The sequence below is a fragment of the Eublepharis macularius genome, chromosome 10 (assembly GCF_028583425.1).
Source record: "Eublepharis macularius isolate TG4126 chromosome 10, MPM_Emac_v1.0, whole genome shotgun sequence".
NCBI lineage: Eukaryota > Metazoa > Chordata > Lepidosauria > Squamata > Eublepharidae > Eublepharis > Eublepharis macularius.
The window spans coordinates 94854426-94878770 of record NC_072799.1 but is presented as its reverse complement, the minus strand read 5'-3'; the positions used below and the strand labels follow the sequence as shown (position 1 = coordinate 94878770).

At 49.2% G+C, this 24345-nt stretch overlaps 1 protein-coding gene across 6 annotated transcripts in view; it reads left to right on the top strand.

The window, feature by feature from the left end:
• The first annotated feature begins 203 nt into the window (after nucleotides 1-203).
• Nucleotides 204-24345, top strand: part of LIMCH1 (LIM and calponin homology domains 1) — a 317657-nt gene continuing 293515 nt past the window's right edge. For 4 of the 6 annotated variants that reach the window (XM_054990321.1, XM_054990320.1, XM_054990316.1 and 1 more), the window contains exon 1: nucleotides 204-416. In XM_054990321.1, the coding sequence (XP_054846296.1) occupies nucleotides 315-416 (102 nt within the window). In that variant the 5' untranslated portion in view covers nucleotides 204-314. Of the gene's footprint in view, nucleotides 417-442; nucleotides 684-24345 lie in introns of those variants that run through there. The other 2 variants (XM_054990319.1, XM_054990317.1) reach the window with 2 other exon arrangements.

Below are 24345 nucleotides of genomic sequence, written 5' to 3'. Positions count from 1 at the left end.
TGCGGGGCGGTGGCGAGCAGCCCCGCGCCTCTCGGTCGGCATCTTTATTTTTAGCCCGTTCCGCCGAGCGCCCGTCGCGGGCGAGGCGAGGCGAGGCGGCGGGTGGGCGGGGACGAGGCCGGGTCCAGCCCGCGGAGAGGGCGCCGCCGGCACGAAGCGGCTGCAAGCGCCCCCCCCCCTGGCAGCTGGGAGGCGGCCGCGGCCTGGGGCTTCCCGCGGGCGGGCGGGCGGCAGGAGCGCGCCCGGGGCGCAGTGCAGGGCAGGCAGCCTCCCCGCCGGGGCCGCTGCGGCAGGCGCGCCGCTCGCCTTCGCCCATGGCCAGCGCCGGCCGCGAGCGCCCGCAGGAGCCGAGCCAGCCGCCGAGGGGCGCCGCGCAGCCCGACGCCGCCGTGGCCGAGGCGCAGCAGTGGATCGAGGTAAGCCAGCCCAGCCCCGGGTCGCCCGGGCACCGGCCGGCCGGGGCTGCCGCTCAGCTCGCCGCCTCCCCTCGGCCGGCGCGGAGCTGCTGCGGCTGAAGGCAGCCCGGATCGAGCCCGCGCGCGGTCGGAGAGAACTGCGGCAGCCGGCGAGGCCGGCGGGGCGCCTGGCCGAAGGCGGCGGGGGGGACGAGGCGCCTCTCGCCGCCTCTCTGGGTCGCCGCCCGTTAATCTTGGAATCGCATTGCCGCCCCCTCCCTCCCCCCGGTAGGATGAAACGAAAGGCCGCCGGAGCCGCGACCGAGAGCGGGGGGGGGAGGGGAGGGGGGCGGCTGCGGGGGGCCGGCGAGGAGGCGCGGCGGCGGGACTCGGCTCTGCGGGCTTTCCCACGCTGGCCGCGGGGCGCGCGCGGGCCTGAGGAGAGGCGCAGAGCCGAGAGCGGAAAGGACGCGGCGGGGGCCGTTTGGGCCGGGGGCGCTGTGCTGCCAAGGGCTGTTCCGCGACGAGCAGGGGCGCGGGCGTCCTCGCAACTGTGTCGCGCTGGTCCCGCGGGCGCAAGTTCGAGGGGTCCGCAGAGCGCTGCGCCGGGCGAGCCGCCCGCCCGCCGGGGCTCCGCGCTGGTGACTTGCCCGTGGAAGCGCCGGGAGCCCGAGCGGGCCGAGGGGCGGCGGGGCTCGGGTGCCGCGCTTGGGGCTCGGGCAGACGCGGCGGCGGCGGGGTCGGGGCTGCGTCCCGGTTCGGTCGGCAGGAGCGTTGGGGGCCCCTTGGCTGCGTGCGCCGACTGCCCCGCTCCCCGCGCGCTGCTCGCCTGGCTGTGACTCCCGGCAGCGGGAGCGGGCGAGGGACGTTCGGAGAGGAGGGTCTTCGGGGGTCGGTTCAGGGCTGGGGAGAGCGACTGGTGGGGGGGGGGCGCCGTCCTGGATGGAGGAGGAGGGCAGCCATGTTGGTCGTCCGTGCCCCCACTCGGGGCAGGCACCGACCCGCGAACGGTCGCGCGGTCGTGTCGGGAGGGGTTGCGGGGCTGGAGCCCCTTCCGCTGGCTTGGCTTACCTTCCTGCGCTTTTCCTTCCGCTGGCCTCACTTTGGGTACTTGAGTGAGAAGGTGAGAAGCGGGGCAGGCCTCAGCCTTGTGCCCTTCGCTTCCTGCTGTCTCAGTGAATGGGGCAGGGGCAGACCTTCAACAAACTGGCCCCGCTGCAGCCAGGTTGGCGACCCTTTGCTTTCCATGGGGACCGCCGGGGATCCGGGGTTTCTCTGCTCCCAGGGAAAGAGGGCTGTGCTTGGCTGAGAGGTAGGGGGGGGGCTCATTTATGGTGTGGCTGATCTCCGGGGCTGGGTGGCCAAGGCTTGAAGGCTGCAGGTGTTTCCCGGGCTTTGTTGTGGTTGCATGACAGACTCTTTTATCAACAACTGGCAAGTGGGGATGGAAAGGAATGCGCAGCCTGAACCTCTGCCTGTTTACCCAGAATTGAAGCTCCACTAAGCTCAGTGGGACGGACTCCTATGCAAATGGGAAATGGTAGCTCCAGCTTCACTGATATGGAAATATGGGATCTGGCCAGATGAGTTGTCTAGTGATGTATTGATACTCGTTTTGGACTAAAAATGGACAGTTTGTTTACTAATGAGAGCCAAATGGGAAATAGATCATGAATACAAATCCCTCCTTTTAAAGTGACTTCTCCAGTTACGTATTAAGATACCTACTTTGGAACTAAAAATGGTAAAGGTAGTCAGTCCCCTGTGCAAGCACCATTACTGATCCATGGGGGGACGTCGCAAAAACAGACATTTTATTTTCTCATATAGGCCACAGCCAAATCTCCTTCTTCTCAAAAGGGACCCCTTGGGGAGCTAAATTTTTTGAAGTTTGGCTTAGGAATCATGAAAATACAACCAATTTGGACGTCTTGTTTTTTGGTTCTTTGTTTCATGACCTGATGCCTCTGGATGGGCTAGGGACTCCTCAGTTTTTAAGAAGATAAAACCGAAGTTTGTTTAAGATCCTAAAAAGGCAGATGTGCCTTCAGGGATGCAGGCTACCACCCACCCTCTTTTGGACTGCGCATGATGAAACATAATCGTTTGTTGTCCCGAGTAAGCCTTAAAATAGATACTAACTCACATGCAATGCTCATTACATTATCTTTGTATTTTAACTTATATAGAATCATTCACTTCCTTTCCAGATAGAGCAGTTCAGTAAACACTGTGCGGTCCTCAGCTCAAATTTGTATCTCATGGATAATCTTCTAAAAAAACCAAATGTGTTTTTGCTGTATAAACCTTCCTCAGTGGTTTAGATTCCTGTAAGTGGCTCTATACACCATTTGGCTATTTTTTTCATTTGACTTATGAAGAAATATGGACCATTAATAACTACTATTTGAAAATCGATCTCTAATGGTCCTAATTAAGAAGACCAACAAAATGTGATTTACCCATTACAAAAAAAAATCTTTCTATTGGAGTTGTTCAGTGTTTTGGTCAGGCATGTTGTAATTTCAACAAATATTTATTTATTTATTTATTTATTTTATCATATTTATATTCCGCCCTCCCCGCAAGCAGGCTCAGGGTGGATGTATGGTGTTTAGTATACAGAAAAATGTAACCACTGGAGAAGGTCTTACAGTCAAAACGCATGTAGTTTTGGTATACATGTATTTTATTCATAAATTATTATACGTCGTCATAGGAAAGATTCCTGTTAACATGTGACATCCCAATGTGTTTAGATGTAATTATTTTAAAAAATATAATAGGGAAAAGTACTCATATATGTATCCAAAATTTATGGAATTTTAATACATGGTTTTTAATGTTTAAAACCAATTAAGGATTTTGGGATTTAATATTTTTCTTAAGTTTTTGGAGAATTTCTACCTTGATATTTGCACTCCAAAGGTTTTTTCTTTTTCCAGCCTTCTTGGTTACCTGTTCAGAAAGAATCCATTTCTGGTCAACCAAATGCACTTTTGTTCCATGTTTATTTTGTGCAGGTTGTCTTCTTAAGATTACAGGGATGTTAACTTCCACAGTGCTCAGTCAGGAGTCCAACTGCAGCGCACATGTGGCTCTTCCAGAAGGCTGGCGGTGTCAGTCTGCAGCAATCAATAGGAATCTTGTGATCCCTTAAAGACTAACAAGATTTTGTTCTAGCAGAAGCTTTTGTGGAGTGTTTTCTTCCCACTTCTGTGGCTGCTTCTCCCTGGAAGCTTAATGCTAGCTTGAAAACTCACCCGTCCTTAAGGTGCCCCAAGACCTGCTGTTCATCACTGCTGTTGCGATTGCCAAGTGGAGTGGCTTCATGAGTGTTGCAGGAGGCCTGTATGTGTGGCAAAGCTACTGAGCACTGACACAGCTCCTTCAGCACCCTACTATGAATTTGCCACTTTGTGTGAACTGTTTATTTGTTCTTTGGCAGGAGTCTCTTGTTCTTTTGTACACCTCTAAGCAGCATTTTAATAAGAGGAGAAGATGAACAGGATCATGGTAGAAAAGCTAAACCAACTATTGCATTATGAGGAAGGGTCAGACTTTTGTTGAAGGGAAACTTGGTGGGGGGGGGGGGAAGTCAGCATGGCAACTCCAGTGTGTTTGGAGCATACTTTGATCATGTGGAAACGCTCTTGTGCTCTGGTTTCCTTTCTCTGTAAGAGTTCTGTAGAGGAAAAAATGACTTCCCATTATTTATAAATATTCAGATTCAAGGATGTTGTTAAATTTCCTCGGTCATTATATTTGCTCCACTGTCCTTGTTTCCTTCTTCCTCCAACCCTCAGTAGAACAGAAGCAAGCGAATGGCTCCTTCATAATTTCAAGGAAGTAGAGTAATGTTCAGTGGATGTAACTGAATTGCAGACATAGATATAAAACCAGCAGTTCGAGAATCAAGTTGTTTGAAAGCCTGAATATTGTTCTAAAAAGCTCATTGCTGTTAAACGCTAGTGAAGTTCCAGCCAAACATGGGACTGAGGCCTTCAAGTATCTTCAGGGTCGTGGCTCAGTGGCAGGCTGCCTGCTTTGCATGCAGACGGTCTCAAGTTCCACCCCTGGCATCTGCAGTTAAAAGGGATCAGCTAAGAGGTGATGTGAAAGGCCTCTGCCTGGAACCCTGGAGAGCCACTGCTAGTCAGAGTAGACAGTGCTGACCTTGATAGATTAAGGGTCTCACTCAGAGTAAGAAGCTTCATGTGTTTATAGAGGATTTTCTCTGAGGGTAGATAGGACAGACTGCACTTTTTAAAAGCTTAGAAGTGCCGTACAAACCACTGAAGGACTGTGAAAGGAACTTCAAGACACAAAGAGCCTTGAGTGACAGGCTACTCCAAGGAACCTGATTAGGTGGCATGAGCTGGACAGAGAAAGTCTTCTGAACAGGATGCTGGGGAGAAGAGAGTCTGATTTGAGCCCTAGTTGAGAGGGGTTGAGTACTGACAGTTTGGAGTTTCAGCCCTGACTGAGAGCAGTTTAACACTACCGGGAGAATTGGGGGAAAGTTGGCAAAGACGTCTGGGAAGTAGGCGCAGACTCCCATTCCGGCCAAAGAAAAGGGGATACATTTTCTAAGGAGAGGAGTATTTCCCTACCCAGTCAAACAGGGAGATAGCTCTGGAGAGTGAAGAGATCCCTGGTCTGGCGTGGTTAGAAACTACCTTTGGAGACAGTTAAGGGTCAGTTAAAAAGATGACTCCTGGTGTTTCAAGAGAAGGGGGTTGGGTACTGAAAAGAGGATACCAGGCTTTTGGAAACCAAAAGAGTCATAGAAGACTCAAGGAAAGTGTACTAGAGTGTTTGGGAAAACACTGGAACAAAAATCTCTCAACAAAACCGAATTATTCAAAGAGGCTTTTGTGTTGTAGAGAGGGGTCTCAGATGCTCCGCTAATGAGTTAATAGGGACCATAGACTTCACCCATAGACTTCACCACTGTGTTGCCTTACGTACTATCTGTTGCTTTAAATATGTACTCCTATGTCAGCCCTAGAATTGCTTATATTCTGTTACACCATTTCTTCAACTCTCTATTGCTAGAATTACTTATGTTCTGTCTCAGCATTTCTTAACTCTGTATTGGATTCTTGCTAATATTATGTCTTTATAAACTTCTGTTTATTTACCTTATGGCATTGTTTATGAAATTGTTCTTGATACTGACTGTACTAATCTCACACTGCGTAATCCGCCTTGAGTCTCAGTGAGAAAGGTGGATCATAAAATAAAATAAAACAATAAATAAGATTTAAATAACTTAATAGCTCAAGAAACACTCATTAGCCTGAAACATAGTAACTAAAGTCTTTACATGTAATGATTTTACCTCAGAATTACCTATATTGAGTTACCTCAGAAATTTTCTACCTCTGATTTTACCTGACCTTTCCTCTCTATGTTAAACAAAATATTTTGTTATTTTTGAATTTAAAAACACCTCTCATGGCATTTAAGTTGTTTAAGTAAAAAAAGCGGGGTGTCATAGTAGACCAGACTTCCTTGGGGGCTGAGCTACTCTAAAAGGTCTCATTTGTGAATTGGAATAATCCCTGAAGTGAGTGGTGTTTGAACAGGCAAAGGGCGAGGACTTTGGCTGCATGTCTGTATGTGGCCTCAGAGGGAACACTTGTGTGTGCGACGTGTGGCCTGATTGGAGACCCCTGAAGAGCCGCTCCATACTCGGAATGTTTAGCCTGGAGGGGAGACGAGCGAGAGGTGATACGGGAACCATCTTCAAGTACTTGGAGGGCTGCGATATAGAGGACGGCACAGAGTTGTTTTCTGCTGCCCCAGAAGCTCGGACCAGAACCAACAGCTTGAAATTAAATCAAAAGAGCTTTCGGCTAAACATTAGGAAGAACTTCCAAACAGAGTGGTCCCTCAATGGAACAGGCTTCCTTGGGAGGTGGTGGGCTCTCCTTCTTTGGAGGTTTTTAAGCAGAGGCCAGATGGCCATCTGACAGCAATGCTGAATCTGTGAACCTGGACAGATCGTGAGGGGGAGGGCAGGGAGGGTTACACCAGTGCTTAGTTCTCATGGCCTTCTTACATGCCCAGGGTAAGGCTGATTGCCACTTTGGGGTGAGGAAATTTGGCTATGGATCCTGATGGTCTTTTCACATCTTCTGGGCATGCAGTAAGGATCACTGGGAATGTGTGTGGGGGGAGGAATAACTGTGAATCTCCTGCATTGTGCAGAGAGTTGGACTAGATGACTCTAGAGGTCCCTTCCAACCCTATGATTCTGTGATTCATTAGTACTGCATTTCTGCTGCATCTGATTGCTATGCAGATTGTCTTTTTCCTTTCTGAGCTTTATGGTATGCGTGTGATTTCTCCGGAATCTTCCTTTCTTTATTTAGGTATTCATTTCCTAGCACTTGCATCTGATGAAGAGAACGGCGGTTCTCGAAAGCTTATGCTACAATAAAGTTGGTTAGTCTTAAAGGTACTACTGTACTTTTTACTATTTTGCTACTACAGACTAACACAGCTAAGTCCTCTGGATCTAGCACTTGTTAACTCCATACATTGTTAGTTGGCAGCCAGTCTTTAATATTGGCAGAATCTGTCACTTGAATGCAAATTCTGTCTTTCCAACTATGATTTTTCCAGTATATCTTTCCAGTGCGTACTCCTCTCACTCACTCAACTGGAATTTAGCTAATCCATCTGGTGTCATGTTAGTCAGTTACCTGTTTGTTCCATGAGCCGGTTTGCAGACAGGCCCTTAGGGAGATTTTGGACAGATGCTGTGTTCACCCACTACTAAACAGGGCCATTTTAACTGGTTATTGTGAGGGGTTTGGCATTTCATTGGTTGTGTTTTGGTTTGGGTTAAGCACAACCTGGTAGAGCTTTGTGCTGTGAATAAGGAGATTGCTACAAGAGCCAGTGGGTTAACTACACTGGCAGGGCATTATCTTCAAATGAGGTCTCAAACCAAGTGTATTAAGAAAACTCTTAATTATTCAGTGTTGAATAACCCATTTAATCTTTGTTTAAGTGTTGGGTTGTGACAGCAGAAACTTGATTTTGGTTGAAAAATAACTTTGAGCCGAACTAAACGCGATGAGTTACTAGAGTTCTACACGTGTTTGCTTAGCTCAAGGTTTGATGAGAAGTGTAGGAAATGTAGGTCCTTGCAGCTTTAAGTTTAAGGTTTACAGAGCGGCAGGGAGGGAAGTGCAGGCGTGGGGCTCTTGACGGGTGTCCCCCTTCCCCTCCGCTGGGTGTGTATGGGGGTTTCAGGGCCCCTCTCTTCCCCCCCCTTCCCCGGACAGCAGACAGGGTGCCTGGGCGCTGCTAGCTGCTAGTGGGGCTTTGGGCGGGACTGGGCGAAGAGATCAGCAGACAGGGCACCCGGAGCATTGCTGCATCTCCCCCCCCCTCGCCTGGCCCCCGCCCGAAGCCTTACAGCCTGGAGCTGCATAACCTGGCATTGCTCTGCCAGGGCCATGTGGGTGGGCGGGGGGGGGGAGATGCAGCGATACTCTGGGAGAGCATGGGAAAGGCTCCTGGAGCGTCGCAGCATCTCCCCCCCCCCGCTCGCCCAGCCCCCACACAGCAATGGTGGGCTATGCTGCTCTGGGCCGTGAGGCTTCGGGCGGGGGCCATGCGAGGTGGGGGGAGATGCAGCAATGCTCTGAGCGCCCTGTCTGCTGATCTCTTCACCCACTTTACATTCAAGATGTTTTTGAAAGGACTTAATAATATGTTCCCAACTGTTTGCAGGGTTGTACCACATCGGTACCTGAATATGGTGCTCACAAAGCTGATCAATAAGCCCTTTGAACCTCTGGCTACTTGCCAGCTCCGGTACTTACTTTTGAAGGTGGCCCTCTTGGTGACCCTCACATCAGCTAGACGGGTTAGCGAACTAGCTGTGCTCAGTAGTGAACCACTGTTCCTTAAGATTCACCCAGAGAAGGTGGTGTTGAGGACTAAATTAGAGTTTTTACCCAAAGTTGCTTCCAAATTTCACGTTGCAGGAGATTGTTCTGCCCGTTTTCTTTCGGGAACAACGTAGTGCTGCAGAACCTTTTCTACATACACTGGGATGTTAGAAGGGCACTCCTCTTTTATTTGAACCGAACCACCTCTTTTAGGGTAGATTCCCAACTCTTTGTTTGTTTTGCAGGCCCTAACAAAGGGGGAAAGGCTCGTTCACAGACTATAGCCAGGTGGGTGGTCCAAGCCATTAAGCCCTGCTATGAAAGTGCTATCCTGCCTTGTCCTTTGGAAGTGCAGGCGTATTCTACTAGGTCGCAGGCATCCTCCACAGCCGTACTGAGAGGCGTTCCCGTTCAGGACGTCCGCTGGGCAGCCACGTGGTCGTCAGCTGACATGTTTGTCAAGCACTAAGCTTTGGACATCTTTGACAGAAGGGAGGCCGCCGTGGGTGCAGCTGTGCTCCAGTCAATCCTCCTATGAACGAAGGCAAGCTCCGCCACCCAGGTAAGCAGCTTGCTAGACTCCCATGAGGGACTGCACAGAGGACCGAAGATGTGAAACAGGGTTACGCTTCCCTGTAACTGTTGTTCGTTGAGGTCTTCTGTGTAGGCACACGTGCCCCCCCTCCTTCCCCGCTAAGGCTCTTCTAAGTAGTGGAGAGTACGGTGGCAGAAGAGGACTGAGGGTAGCAGGGGACGCCCGCCTCTACGGGGGCCGTTTTGGTGGGAAAGCGGTCACGCAGGCGCTTTGGGAGGCAAGGGTGCCCCCTGCTGGAAGTTTAGCTATAAAACCTCTGGAATTGGCAGGCCTGTGCACGCGCAGTCCTATGTTTGCCTGCCCAGAAGACCTCAGTGAGCAACAGTTACAGGTAAGTACAACTCTGTTTTTCCTTCGGCATGCATCCAACTCCTGGCTGGACCATTCATGGTGCCAGGGGAGCAGTGAGCCACTGGGTTCCCATAGATGGAGTGCAGGAGGGCCTTGGTGTGTATGGATGTTTGCACATCGCCGTGTCCAAAGCCAAGGACTCCGTGTGAGGAATATCGGTGGGGTAGGGTTGCATTGCCTACTTTCAGCAGCCTCCCTGCTGATTGTGGAGGAGGCTGGGTGGTGCCCGTGTTCATTTTTCCCGAGAACTCTCCACTCCTTCCCTTCCATGGTTATAAATTTGAGTGAGGTAGCTAAGCTGTGTTACACGGCCATCCTGAGCAGAGTTTGACCCCACCTTCGGAGTCTGTCGCCTTCAGTGGACATAGAAGGATATAACACTGCCAGGCCTTGTGGCACCTTAAAGCGACTGAATGCATCAGTAAGTCTCTTAGGTTCCTTTTTTAAGCAGCAGAGGGCTTGTTTGCCCTTGACCTCTTGAATACTGCCCAAATTTGGGCAAATCCTGGCTCACCTTGGCAGTTCCGTGAAAAGGAAGGCACCGTAGAAAGGCAGCTTCCCTGGCTGCCCCGAGGAGGCTTCTGCCGAGAGCTGGCTGCAGAGGCCTCAGGAGCGCGAAGGGAGACCCGGTTCGGGCTGTGTAGTGTAGTGAACTGTAACCTTGAAACATCACTGTTGGCAGAATGAAGGGCTTTGTTTTCGTTTCAGATTAGAATAACAGATGGCTAAAAAGAGCATCTGCAAAAAAAAATAGTTCTTTCAACCACAGGTTTATAGGAAGATAATACTGCAATAAAATTACTTGTGGGGCCCGATTAATTCCTGGGGGTATTATTATCTTGCTCCTGTCCATGCCTAATTGCCATGCTGTATCCTTGTTGCTGGACCTTTTTGTTAGAGTTCTTCAGTGCAGGGCCGGCTTTCCCTTGGGCTCGTGTTCCTTGGAAAGGCGGCCAGTTGATAAGAACGCTTCCTTAACAGCTGCATGGGAGCCACAAACAAGTCCTGTTTTCATCTTGTTTTTACATGCTGTGTGTTATAAGGCTGCTTTCCCTCGGGATTTATGTTGGCCAAAAAAAGGCAGTATCTTTAATAAGGAAGAATCAGTGTGTGGGTTTTGTAGACAGAGTTTGTGCTAAATCAGATGTGTCTCAACACTGAGGGTTGATACGGGGATCAACTTCCTTCATCGAAAGTGATCATTCTTGCATACAGAAAGCATTCCCACGTGGAAAATAGTACACGACGAGTCATATCCCACGAGAAGGTGTCATGTAATAGATTGTACTAGACATGGGATGTGTCATTTGTGTGAATTTTTTTGATACTCTGTGTGCAAAATGCATAGTATGAGCAGGCCAAAGCCTGTTTCACCCATGGAAAACCACGATGGAAGTCTCTCCTTTATGTATAACGGAGGAAGTGGTGGGAGCAGGTTGCATACTGGAGAGTGGAGCAGACCCGACTCCAGCCAGCTACCCCTGCGGGGCCGGGAGATGCCCCTTCCAAAAGCTGTGTGAACTCCAGCCCATCAGCAATGGCTGTGCGGGGAGGCAGGGCCAGACCTTGCAGCCAACCTGGTCGACTCCTTGTCGGTTTCGTGAGAAGGATTTGGCTGTTCATGAGAGATGGGATGTGGCCTTAGTAGAAATGGGGGGGGGGCTAGTGAAGGTTCCCAGGCTTCGTGCTCCAGTCTTCAAAGGAGGTGACGAGGGGAGAGGGAAGGACATTTGGGCAAGCCTCTATCCACCTGAGGCTGCCTTAGCACCAAGACTGGTAGGGCTGCAATGCATCCAGTTACAGGCACAGATGGAAAATGCGCCTTGACACTTACGTGGAAGTTAAGATGATCATCCTCTTGTACTGTGCTAAGCCAGGCCTGTGCCATGACATGCAGTCTATTTCTGACCTTCTGTTGTTCTTGGTAAGTGTGGATCCCGCCCTAAAATAACTCTTACATGTTTGAATAAACATTGCTCTTTAATAGTCGCCTTTTAAACCTGGAGGCCTGTTGTGTCAGTGGCTAAACAGGTGTTGCTAAACGTACGTGCTTAGGCTTGGGTCCACACCAAAGTTTACTGGTGTCTGTGGAAAAAATTCTGGTGGCATTGAGCTCGAAGTCGCAGGCCACACACCAGCCTAGAGTTAAGCACCCTTAAGCCCAGCTGACATCAGTAGCTTTTAAGTGCACACGACTTCATTGGATTGTGGCTGCGTTCCCTGCATTTGGGAGAAAAACTGCCCTAGATGGTGGTGGAGTCACTCACAACTGTCATATAAATTCAGGGGCACAATTCTTGACCCAGTTCTGTGGGGTTCCAAAGGCTTTAGTGTTGATTATTTAGGCTGATCTTCCTGTCAGCCCAGTGGGACGGTGTACAAGGCCTTCTGCGCACTGTGCCCTCCTCCCCTTTTTATAACATGTCTGCTTGTAATTCTGCCTATAATAACCTTCCACTGGAGACCAGCCATACCTCTGGAGAACATTAATCCTTTCCTTCTTTATATGGTCACTTTCTAGGGTGCTTTTGTATTCTGTTTTTTTTTTCCTCCCTGACCTAGGCGGATTGTAGAGCAATTACTAATCTAGCCTGTTGCTGCCCCTGTAAGGGCGCCTGGTGTGGAGAGAAGAGCTCTCATATTCAGTCTGCCAAGTGTTGCTTCTGGAAAGTGGTGGCCATTCTTGCCCCGAGAAGTTCAGTGTGGGCAGGCGGCTTTGGTGCACGACTTATGCTCGTGTCTCATGCACCTGTTGAACGGTGCTTATAATGTCACAGCTCCCCACAGCATTAGGAATGTGCCGCCAGCTTTTCAGCTGCCTCTTTCTTGGGAAGTGTTGGCAAGTTGCTAAGATTGAGCAGAGATATCTGTGCAGTCAAAAAGGCAGCCTGTGTGTATTGACTCATTAGTAATCCTCATAGACCACTTCTGGACAGAGTTGGGTGTACCCTACATACATGGGTTTTCCGTGAGTTTAAGGGCACCTCTGTCTTTATGGGAAAGGACTTCAAGTATGTGGGTTATAAGATGACTCTGGAAATATCCCTTGTTGCTTAGTAACTATCCTCTTAAAATAAAGCTGACCTGATTCTTTCAGGAGGACACACTAGTAAGATATCCTTGCAGAAATACTCATATTGGGTATCTTGGCTATGACCTTCTCCAGCCTTGAAAAAGTCTGGTGACTCTTGGGGTCAGTTGGCACTGCGAGAGCAGGCATATTGCGGATTGCTCTTCTTCCTGGCTGCTTTGCAATATTCAGGAAAAGTTTCAGTCTCTCACAGTGTGCATTATGTGCTGCTTTCTCTTTCCCATTCCTGCGCAAAGCTGTTTGACCCCAAGCAGTTTCTTTTCTAAGGACAGATGCTGAGCTGCACATGCGCAGACTCTTCCTCTGTCTGTGGCTCTCTGCTTGGGATGGGCCTAACGAAAGGAATGATCTGAAAATACCCCTAGAAATTGCTAGTACAGCTTACTAAGGCAGTTTCCAAAACGGTGGAACAAATTCAGGAAACGAGGCTGTAACGACTCCCTCCTGCCAAAAAGTTTGTGTGTTTCATTTTGGTTCTTACCCTCACAGCGGCTGTGCAGGCAGGCCTGGCTATGTGGGCCCTCCAGCAGCATCTTCTTTTCTTCAATGGCAAGTCTGTCTGCACTCATCATATAACCAAGTGGATCTGAAGGTGAGAGAGCCTGAGTCCTTAGCATTAATTCTGTTGGTGAGAAGAGGATGTGCACAGTTCACGTGAGCGCATTTTTTTCTTCCACCCCTCCTGGGCAATGGCATTGGCATTCAGTGGCTCGTAGGGATTGAATCACAAAACATTTGCTTAGTGCTACAGAGGGCAGCAGCAGACTGCTGCCAGCATTGCCAACGCCATCCTTTCCTGTGCATTTTTATGCAGTTGCAAGGAGAAGCCAGCAACACCCACCCAGGTGTGCACACACAGGATTCAAGAGGGAGGGGAGCCCTTCCTCCTCTGAGTCCCAGCTGCTGCAAAGGCTCGTGTCAGGCAGATTCAGGTGAACATTGGAAAGAAAAAGTGATTATTTAAGGAGAACTGCACTGAAGAGATCCCAGGCAGGTGGAGTTGATTGATGCCCATTCAGTGGCCTTTGGCTGCTGTTGCTGCTGCCCTTCATTTAGGTGCCGTGGTGCCAGCTGTCAGGGCTTGTCACTGCCACCGCTGGGCAGGGCGCTGGCTGGGCCGGCCCTGACATCAGAGGGGCGCCAGGGATGCTGTAGGACCCTACTCTGTGGAAGGAGGGGCAGTATACATCACCCAGACTCCCTCTCAGTCCACTTGCTGGCCTGCTCAACCTGGCCTGCTCACCCCCTGCGTCCTCCATTATCTCCTCCTCCCAGAACTCTCCTCCAAGCCTCCACTCTCACACTGCTCTGCTCTCACTCCACACCATCACTCCTCACTCACACCCACCACCTCAGAGCTCTTCCTAGCCACCCTTTATAGGGTTTCCTTTCTTGGCCCCGTCCTCCTCCTAGGCTTGTTCCCTCTCCTGACTTGGCCCAGCTGTGCCTTCCCTCAGGTGTTTCCCTCCTATCACTAATCCCTTCTAGGCTCCCTTGCCTTGCTGGCAGGGTGGGATTGAATGCGAGCCATCCCCAGCTGAGGTCTCCTTGGCCTTGCTCACAAGGAGCTGCCCCAGCCAGCTTCTGTGCTGCTAAGCATGCCTGGCCTTGCTCGCGAGGAGCTGCCCCAGCCGGCTTCTGTGCTGCTGAGCTTGCCTGGCCTTGCTCGCAAGGAATTGCCCTGGCCAGCCTCTGGGCTGCCTGCTCATTGACGCTGGGCGGGGCTGCCCACCTCCTCCCCCAGAATGCCTGTGGCAGCTCCACCTGGAGGGGCTTGGCTCCTAGCAACTCCTGAGCCAGGCTGCTGTCCTCAGGCCGGGGTGTGGCTCTGGGCTGTAGTGGCTGCTTCTCCTCCTTGGCCGGTAAGGGCTCTGTTTGGGCTGCTGCTGGGCCCCTATTCCCCCTGCCTTGGCCCTTTTTCCTCTGGCCTGCTTAGCCCCCTCTCTTCCCCCTGGAGGGTGGGACTGGCTGGTCCCTCCCTGCTCCCTCCAGCCCTCTGAGGCTTTGGCCTTTTGCCCCTTCCCCCTAAAATGGGCAGGTTCTGGACCTGGTTGCTGGCTGGGGTGGTAGGGCCACTGCCTCCCGGTTGCCTCCCACTGCTCCCTCCTGGCAAGTCTGGGGGCTGGGACTCAGACCCCGGACACCAGCACTGTGACTAAAGAAGTCCTCCAAAGATGGTGAGCCAAGGAGCGCTAGGAGAAATTTCAGCTTGCCCAGAAAGCCTTCTGTATTTTGGGGCTTTTCTGATTAAAACTGTTAACCCAGTGTTAATGATGCGGAGGTAGCAGGCGTGTGCATTGCACACTTGCATAAGCATGCACCCCCAAGGCTTTCCAGATCAGTGTTCCACATGGAAGGACCAATCTGGTCTGGTCTTTTATTTTCAGGCCACCGATGGGATTCTCTCGTTCAGCTCTGCCCTTCATTTTCTCTTCTTTGTTTTCATTCAACTCTGAGTTAAGAGTTTTAGATGGAAAGGGAGCCTGGCAGCCGGCAACCTGTCCATTCTCTCACTTTTACTAAGAAAAAGTGGGAAAAAAGAGGGCCTTCTTCCCTCTACTTCCCTTCCTGTGCATTAAAAACCGGCATCTAGTCCTGACTTTCTGAGCGCTTTTATCAACAATGCTAAGCTGGCAGTCTCTTCACAGGTATCTTTGCTGGCAGTTCCTTTGCAGGTTCAAACAGGAAGTCCTGGGCTGCTGCAAAGCCTCATCGTTACGTAGATTAGGGTGAGGATTTGCCCCTCGTTGTGGGAACAAAACTATAAGGTACAGGGAAATACGGTATAACAGCAGGGCTCAAAGGTAATAATTTATTGGCTTTTTCACTATCAAAAAGCAGGAATTTTTAAAATGTATTTTGCTGTGCTCGTTGCGGTGGAGTGTTCCCCTGCTTGCACACCATGCTGGGGCTGCACCACTGCCTCTTTGCCAGTAAGTTTCCTGTGCACCTGCCGACACATTGTGTGCACCTGCCGACACGTGCCTTCCTTGGAGTCTATTGTTGTGTGTGTTCTCATGTGCTTGAGGAGAAACTCATTAGATTGATGGGTTTTTGAACTTTGTGTTTTTTTGTTAAGTGCAAATAGAACCTCATTTCCCTCACCCCCCTCAGAAAAGAACAGTGTTGATATGCATGCACAGCCGCCCAACACTTACCTTGATGTGTGCCTTTCCCAAGCGTTCTTCGCGGTCCATAAACATGGAACCCTGTTGTTGCACGCTCTCAGATTGGTGGGACGATGTTTTAGAGGGAGGACCTGTGTTTTGTGTTATTTTGTGCTGTTGTGAGCTGCCGCAGAGCCTCGTTTCCCCACCCCCTTGAAAAGAACAGTATGCAGCCAACCTTACATGTGAGCAACGGGCTGAAACGCATGAAAATGAAAGAAAATGAACAGATCAGATCCGGGCCAGCACCGACCTACCTAGAACAAACTAGTATGGAAGAGAATTATTCTCTCCGCCCCCCAACAGAACATTTCTTAGCGTACACCCTGCTCTCTACCTCCTCTTCCATTCCCTAGACCCAGGGGTCTGCAATTGCTGCCCGTGGCTCTAAAGCCAAATATGGGCCGTTTCCAGACGGCTTACCTCGCTCCGGAACGTTGCGCCATCTTGTGGGGAAAACGCGAAATATCGCGTTTTCTTGCGCGAGTTTTGCGCGACGTCATGCGACGTCGCGCAAAACTCACACGAGAAAACGTGATATTTCGCGTTTTCCCCACAAGATGGCGCAACGTTCCGGAGCCAGGTAAGCCGTCTGGAAACTGCCATGGTTTAGTAGAACTGCGTATGGCTCTTGTTTAAAAAGTGAAATGTTCAGGTTTGGGTACATTGGAGAGGTGGGTAAGATGGTAGAATAAGCAGCGCGTGAAGAGAATGGCAGGCAAAGATTTTCATGGGACAAAAAGGCCTAGAGACGTTTCCTGGAGCGTTGCCAGCAGTCCAAGTGTGAACCATGCCCTCAGGGTGCTCCTCCTGTGTACTGGTGGTGAGGCCTTGTGTGCGCCACTTCCAAATAAAAGATTTACAACAACCAGAGTTGGGGCTGGAGAACCTATATGAATTGTTAATCAGTATGTCAATCGTTAGTAATGTTGAGTTGTAAATGGTCAGCTATGCAAACAGGCTCTTATACTGGCTCTTTGTTGATCACGGCAAAGTTACTCTTCTCAGTGTGGATCCCTTTTTTGATCACTGCCATTTTTGGATGTAGTTTGTCTCTTTAATTATGAAAGGATGCTGACCCCCCCCCCCGCCCGCCCCGTGCCTAGGCCTGCCTCTCCCCCCAAGGCTTCTCCCCCTTGATTTCTCACTCAGCCCCGGGAAGGCGCCGTGTGTAGGAGCCTTCTGTTTTCGCCTGCAGGCTGCTGGGCGCGTGGGGTGGCCTCTCTGCTGCTGCTTCCCGGCGTGTCGTCTCGCCGCGTGCTCCAAAGTGTGTGTCTGAGCCCCAGGGGCGTCTCCTTCCACCCCCCCCCCCCGTTGCTTTGTCGCCACTCAGTCCTCTCCACCTCTGCGTCTCTCTCTTTTTCTCCTGTTTACTTTTTTGTTTTGGTATTGTTAGTCTGACTAGCTTTTTTCCATTGGCTGGAGAATAAAGCACTGGTTCTCCAGCTGTGAGTCAGGGCACAAAAATGGATTGTGACTCTCGTGTAGGTGGGTCACGAGGCCAGAGAGAGCTGAGCTGGGAGCGGAGGCCTGCCTCTGCGGAACGTGCGAAATGACCATGGAATACAACCTGTTGCTCAGTGACTCCGTGTTTTTATACATAATAAGCACGAGGAATAAAATATAAATTCACTCAGCTGATGTGAGATGCTTGCATTTTATAGCAAGGGTGTTACATACTGGCTGAGCTTCAGTCTGAGCCGAGGCTCCTAAAGCTCTCGTTGCTATTGGCTGCTTTTTTGCTGGCTGCATCCAATCCGTTACGTGCAATAAAGTCCAATCACAGCGCTGTAAATAGGTTACTTTGTATACAGTTAATGCAAAATAAGGATTCTAACTTTAAGTGCCTATTGGTTGTTGGGGATTATCTGGGCAGGGTTTGTGTGTATATATTTGGCTCACGTTGCGCTTGTGTCGTCTGTCTGTTCTGGCTTCCAATAAACATGTTGTTCTGAGCTGAACTCATTACTGGCTGGAATCACTATGGGCAAAAAGCTCAATACATAATCAAGGGAGGAGAAAGTAGCAGATAATTATTTAATAAGGTGTGCATCCTGAAAAGTAGAGTAAATGTAGAAGTGGGTTTTCCTTCAAAAGGATTGAAGACCGCTGGAATAACAGAGACTTTGCTTCAGACTATCAAGTCTCCTTTAAAATCCTAATCCAGAAATGATTATTGGCACTGCTAGTAATATCTGTGTTGTTTTCTGAAGATAGTAAACCTCTTTGATGTTGCTTCTAAGGCTGCTTGGGAGTAATTCCCAGTGAAGCCAGTGACAGTCCTAATTTTTAGTGGGGTGGATCCACCCATCCTCCAGGGAGCCTTCCTCCAACGTACATGGCTCTTCCTGTAACAGAAGAGCTGCCTAAATTGGAGGAAGGCTTCTTAGACTGGGGGAAAGCTTGAAACTTGGGCCCAAAGGAAGACGAGTTATAAATGTTTAAATGAGCTGGCAGGCTCTGGAGTGTGGAATTGGGATGTGGGAGGGGGGCTCACCCTCCAGGTCTGCAGCTAACCCCGGGGGGGAGGGTGCTGGGCCAGGCCTCAGAAATGGGGGAGGAGGGGGTTTACAGCACTCTCGCGCCCCCTCTCCCTCGCCATGCTGCAGTTTGCTGTCTCTCTCGTTCTCCAGCTACACACAGACTACTCCTATGAGTTCCCACTTCCATAGGGACAGCCCCCCAGGGCCTGAGGGGCTGCGTGTCCAGTGGTGCTCCCTTGCTAACTCTGCCTCCTTGTCCCCTTGTCCTCCACTGCCCAATCCGTGGGGCTGCGCAGGGTGGAGCTGGCTGGGTTCCGTCGGACCTGGGATGGGCCACCCGCTATGCAGGTGTCCTGCCCCTCACCTCCACTGGAGCGGCTGGCGTCAGCGTCTCACCTGGGAGTGCTCTGCCAGCGGCGCTGTGCCTGCTGTCACTCGGACGACCCACTGCTGATGCGGAGGCCGTCCGGTGGTGACTCAGGTTTTGCCCACCGAGTGGCCGGTCCCTCTCACTGGCCTGGAAGCCTGCCGCTGCCCGGGTGCCTCTCTCGCACTCGTCGGGCAGTGCTTCCTCCCCACTCCGCTCTCCTGGCTTCCTCGAACCTTGGCATGTCCAGGAGGAGGAAAGTCCAGGGGGCTGGGCTCGTTCCTGAACACAGACTTTGCTCACTGGAGTGGTAAGATGGGGATGGGATCTGCCCCTTTATGCACCGAATGAGATTGTTGCTCCGGTTTGCTTACTGAATTGTCCGTCTATGAATGTACTCCTACAATGGCTGCCACCCTATTCGCTCATTTATTTGCCTTGGGCAAGTTACATGTTTCTATTTTTACGTGTCTCCAGCAGTAAAATGGAGGTCTATGATTAAAAATGTGTTAATCTGCAGTAGCAAAATAGCAAAGAGTCCAGTAGCACCTTTAAGACTAACCAACTTTATTGTAGCATAAGCTTTTGATAACCACAGCTCTCTTTGTCAGATGCATTGTCAGCTTCGTGAACCACAGCTCTCTTCGTCAGATGCATCGCTGAAGAGAGCCGTGGCTCTCGAAAGCTGATGATGCATCGCTGAAGAGAGCCGTGGCTCTCGAAAGCTGATGATGCAGCTGATGAAGAGAGCTGTGGCTCTCGAAAGCTGATGATGCATCTGATAAAGATAAATTCTCACCTAAATTCTCTCAAGAGATTTCTTCCATCAGAGCTCTGTTATTCTATCTGAATTTGCATTTTTATAAGTCATCATACACAAATATCTAAGATCTATTCACGTGATAGCACAAACAAACAATAATTGGTCTGATGCTTCATTGAATATTCATAGTTTCTATTGTATAACCTTCCAATTAGTAAAAAATGACGTTATACTCAAACTTGCAAAACAAAACTATAAAGCTCTGAGAAATATCAGAAAAAGTTAAGAGATCGCTATTGGTTGAATCTCTGATAGAGGAACATTAATCTCGATAGAGTCCACTATTTTAATTAACTTTCAAAAGATTAAAGCACACCTGTTAGAATTACCTAACACTCAGAAAAAAAAAACACAGATGGTTCATGCAGAGTTTGAGAGTTCATCTAGAATACGAGTACATGGCATAGTATTGTTTAGTACTGATTATTACCATGTGCTTTTATCTGTATTGGTGCAAGACAGGTAGGGTTGTGGTGGAATTGAATTTCAAAGTTGACTAGTAGAAAATAATGACAGGCTATTAAGCCCCCCCCCCCCACACATCTTTTTGTTAGTTTTTCAGTTGAGGTACAGGAAGCTAGTGATTGGCTATATGGGTTCTCTCACATTCTTATTTTTCCAGTTTTGATGTAATGTGATAAAAATGTATTAATGTTACCATCTTGGCAGGTAATCTTGAGCTGTAGGAGGGCCAGGCAATTCATCAGTCACAAGTGATCAGTATTTAGGCTGCCACTAACAGAATTAACGTTCAGCTCAGCTCTACGTTACTGCCAGAGATGGGTCATTTGAATCTTACTTAACTCAGTAAAGAAGCCAGTGGTGTCTCTGATAACATTTCTTCTGTCATAGATTTATATTTTTCTTATAACTTCATTTAGCCTGGAGGATGGTAGAGACTTTGACACAGGCCGTTTCCACACAGCTTACCTTGTTCCGCAAAACAGCGAAATCTCACGAGAAGATTGTGTGCGAAATCGTGCAAGAAGACGCGATAACAGCATCTTCTCATGAGATTTCGCACAAGATTTCGTTCTTTTCCGGAACAAGGTAAGCCGTGTGGAAACGGCCCTGGCCGATCTCTCCAAAGGGATTCATGTTACTGTAACTTCGAAGCTAAACTATTGTAATGTGCTCTGCATGGGTTTTCCATTGATGGCAGCTGCGGAGTGGTAGCTGGTACAGAATGCCACAGCTCATTTACTAATGGAGAATGCATATTACTCCTTCCGTTGGTTACTGATTAGTTCTCAGATTCAGTTCAAGGTACTGATCAACAACTACAAAGCCCTTCATGGCCTAGATCTGAAATACCTACACGGCTGCCTCTCTCCATATGTTCTGCTAGGGCAGCTTCCCTTGTCTGAGACCCTTGTCTTTTAGCAGTGCCACCCAGGGGACCCAAAGTGGCTCAAAAACTGAAGCAGACTGGTTAAGTTGACAAGACGTGGGCCCAATGGAGTGGTTGTTGAATGAGCAAGTCTTCCAGGACATTGTCAAGCGCTTCGGGTGGCCAATGAGGGACCTCTTCACGTCCACTAAGAACAAAAAGGTCCAGAGGTTCATGTCCAGGTTCAGCGAACCGGAAGCGGAAGGGATAGATGCCCTACAACACAACTGGCCCAAAGGTCTTCTGTATACCTTTCCCCTGCTGCTGATTCTCAACAGAGTGCTGGCCAGGATACATCAGGAGGAGGCGAACGTTATCCTGCTTGCCCCATACTGGCTTTCTGAACTGATCCAGATGTCAATTGAAACACCTTGAGTACTCCCTCTTGGACACAGTCTTCTGAGCCAAGGCTCCGTTCTCCACTCAGACCCATCCTGGATGAAGCGGACGGTATGGAAGGCGAAAGGAATGACTTAGAATTCACGGGAATGTCCAAAGAGATCACAGACGTTATGATTCAAGCTAGAAGGCCGGCTACCGGAAGGGTATATAGTTACACTCGAGCAGCCTTTGGAAAAGGAAAACTAGCCAGGATATAGACTCTAAAGATCCTTCTAGACAGGATGCCTGTGGGCACTGCAAGCTCTGCCCGCTTGTTGCTGAGGGTGGCCTGTTTGGACCAAAAAGAACCCAGAGCAGGATTCACTGAAAACCACTCTCTGCACACAGCACCCTGGAAGTAGTGCACATTATCAGGTGTTCTTGCCCCTTGCTGTACATAGGGAGGACGATTTGTTCCGTCAGGTCTGGGATACCGGAACACTTACCAAGGATTAGGAACAAGGTTGTAGAGGCGCCTGTGGGGCCCCATTTTTTTTGACCATCATGGAGATTTAGATGTACCTGTAGCCAAATTGGGCCTGCCCAATGATGTTCAGAAGGAACTTCTGCGGAAGGAGGCTTCTTGGAGCTTTTGCCTCAGGACTCCAGCTCCTTGGGGTCTGAATCGACATACTGATTTTTCTCGTTACCTGTAACTGGTTGTTACTTTTGTTTGTTTGTTAGAGAATTTATTTCTATGGGGGCAGCAGTGCAGGGCTTACAAATGGTGTAGTATTTCTTCAAGGCATATTTGGTCTTTAACTGGTTGTGTGTGACTATATAATGTTTGGGGACTGTATCCTAATTACCCAGGTGGTTGTGTGAAGCATGCACTTTCTGTATGACCTGTACCGGTGAATGCATGCGAGTCCTTGCAATAGTTATTAGTTTTATTGGAACTGCGTTAGTTTCTGGCATTGATTTTTGCAGCTGTGGGAGAACTTCAGTTCAGATGTCATGTGCTGGAGAAAGTGGTCTTGAAATGAGGCTGAGTGCTGGCGCCTCGTAGAGCGGAGCTAGGAGGACTGTTTCTCCTTACCCTGTGGAAACATTAAAGGAAGGATTTTACCACCTAAATACTTGTTAAAGCATCTGTGGTCTTTCCTCTACTACGAGAAGGGTGAGAGCTGAGCCAGGTGGACTCTCTCTCTCTCTCTCTCTCTCTCTTCATCCTGTTAAAGGAAAAGAGAACATAAGATCATTCTTCTGACAATTCTGGTTGTCATATGACTCATACATATTTATCTTTGTATGGTATTATTTGAGATATGTTGGATATAGAAGCCAATTGGTATTTTGTGTGTGTGTGTGTGTGTGTGTGTGTATTTCACTTAGTCACTTTAACCGTAAAGAATTTTTCTGTACTCTGACACATACTGATCTTGCATTCTGTTTGTAACGTTTGAAATGGGTATTGATTTGATGGCTTACTTGTAGGTCACAGTGGGCTCCTGTCCCCCCCTCTTCTTTTTTTTTTTTTGCTGTTGTCAGTTTCCGTGCTGCTCCTCTCCCTGTTTTGGCTCCAAATTCTGGGCAGCGCAGTCTGTTTGAGATGCTTTCTCCCGTAGGTATCCAAGTTGTGCACGCAGTCTGATGCAAATGCAATGCTTAATACTGATTTTGGAGCTGAATAAAGTTCTCTTGAGGTAAGATGAGTTTTCAGTTGACCATTGCAGCCCTGCAGCAAGCATTCATTCTAGCTATGGGAGAATGCACACCATATCAATTGTTTATTTTTAAATCTGTGTACTGCAGCAGAGAGAGAATGGAGTGTGCACACAATTTTCAAACTATCTACATGCTGTGATTCGGGCAAACACATGTGCACCCTCCCTTCAGCTGGTACACTCTTGGAAACAGTTGGCCAGATATATTGAGTGGGCACCAGTGCAGCCCAGTTGGCAGAAAATACACCTGTGCCAGTGTGGCCCCGAAGACTAGTTAGCCATATCAAGAAATTCTGGCAACAGAACACCAGACATTCGCTGTTTGCATTCTCAAGCTGTACAAGCGACCATGAATAACCCCCGTTGTTTAGAGAGAATTTCACACAGCAGCACATGTGCCACAAAGGGCACCTGTTCTAGAAGGCTGAAAGGGGCTGGTGGGGCTCAGCCCAACCAGCAAGTGGTTGTTTTTTGAGAGACGGACCATTCTGGTTCAGCTGCGCTTATATCCAGGGCTTTTTTTTCCAGCTGGAACATGGTGGAACGGAGTTCCAGAACCTCTTGAAAATGGTCACATAGCTGGTGGCCCCGCCCCCTGATCTCCGGACAGAGGGGAGTTTAGATCGCCCTCCACGCTGCTGCTCCCCTCTGTCTGGAGATCAGGGGGCGGGGCCACCGGCCATGTGACCATTTTCTCCGAGGGCAACCCACTGAGTTCCACCACCTCTTTTCCCAGAAAAAAGCCCTGTTTATATCTCTGTCTCCTTCCTCACAAGCTTTATGTGTACCTACATTTTTCCAATAATCAGTTGCTGTGCAAAAGTCTATAGGAACATAATCTTTGGGAGCTTTTGCTGTGTTGGATTTTTCCTTTCTGTTTTTTTTAAAACTACAAAGATCACTCTTGAAGAATATTTTTCCCTGCCAAATGAAAACAAAAATGTAATTTAAAGACTTATATTAATGGATAGGATTTCCCTTTGTGCAATCCGACATGGTTTCATATAGATTTTCATGCATCATACTTTTAGTGTAATGCTTAAACTCCAAGGTCCGGGGGATGTTTGGAAGCTAATGGTTTTAACTGTCCCGGCATGCAGAGCGCTGCTAAAAGAGGACGTAGCGGCTGTTCGTTCGTGATCCGTGGCGTTCAGAATGCTCTAGATTGGCATGTCACAGCTGGGCTGCTTGTAGATCTGTGCGGAGCAGAGGAGTGGATGTAGGACGAGGCAGGGGAGGGAGGCTGTGTGGGTTTAAAAATAAAGAAAGCCAGACTGCTGGTCTTAAGTCACACACTCTTGCCAAGTCGGATCCATTTTTAACCAATGTAATCAAGCCATGTAAAATCACTTACCAGTTTATGTGAGTTCCTTCGTGGAAACATAATTGTTCCCTCCAAGGGGATCAGCTTGTACCTCTTTAAAAAAATCTGGAGAATGATGATACGTTATATACTGATGGGAAATGTTAAGTGAAAACAGGTGCCCGTTTGTAGTGGGGGCGGGGCATGGTTATGTGTCTGGAGCCAAATCATTTTTCCTTGGTACTTGATTCATTATCAGTAACTTTTCTGAGTTTCTTCTGTGGGGAAACGGAAGCTCTTGTTTCTGATCGCAACGTTGTGATAACCTCACATCCTCTGACAGGATAACAAGGGGCAGTTTTGTCTGATTAGCCTCATTATGAAATAAAAGATTTAGTGGCAGACCTGTCGGCATCTGT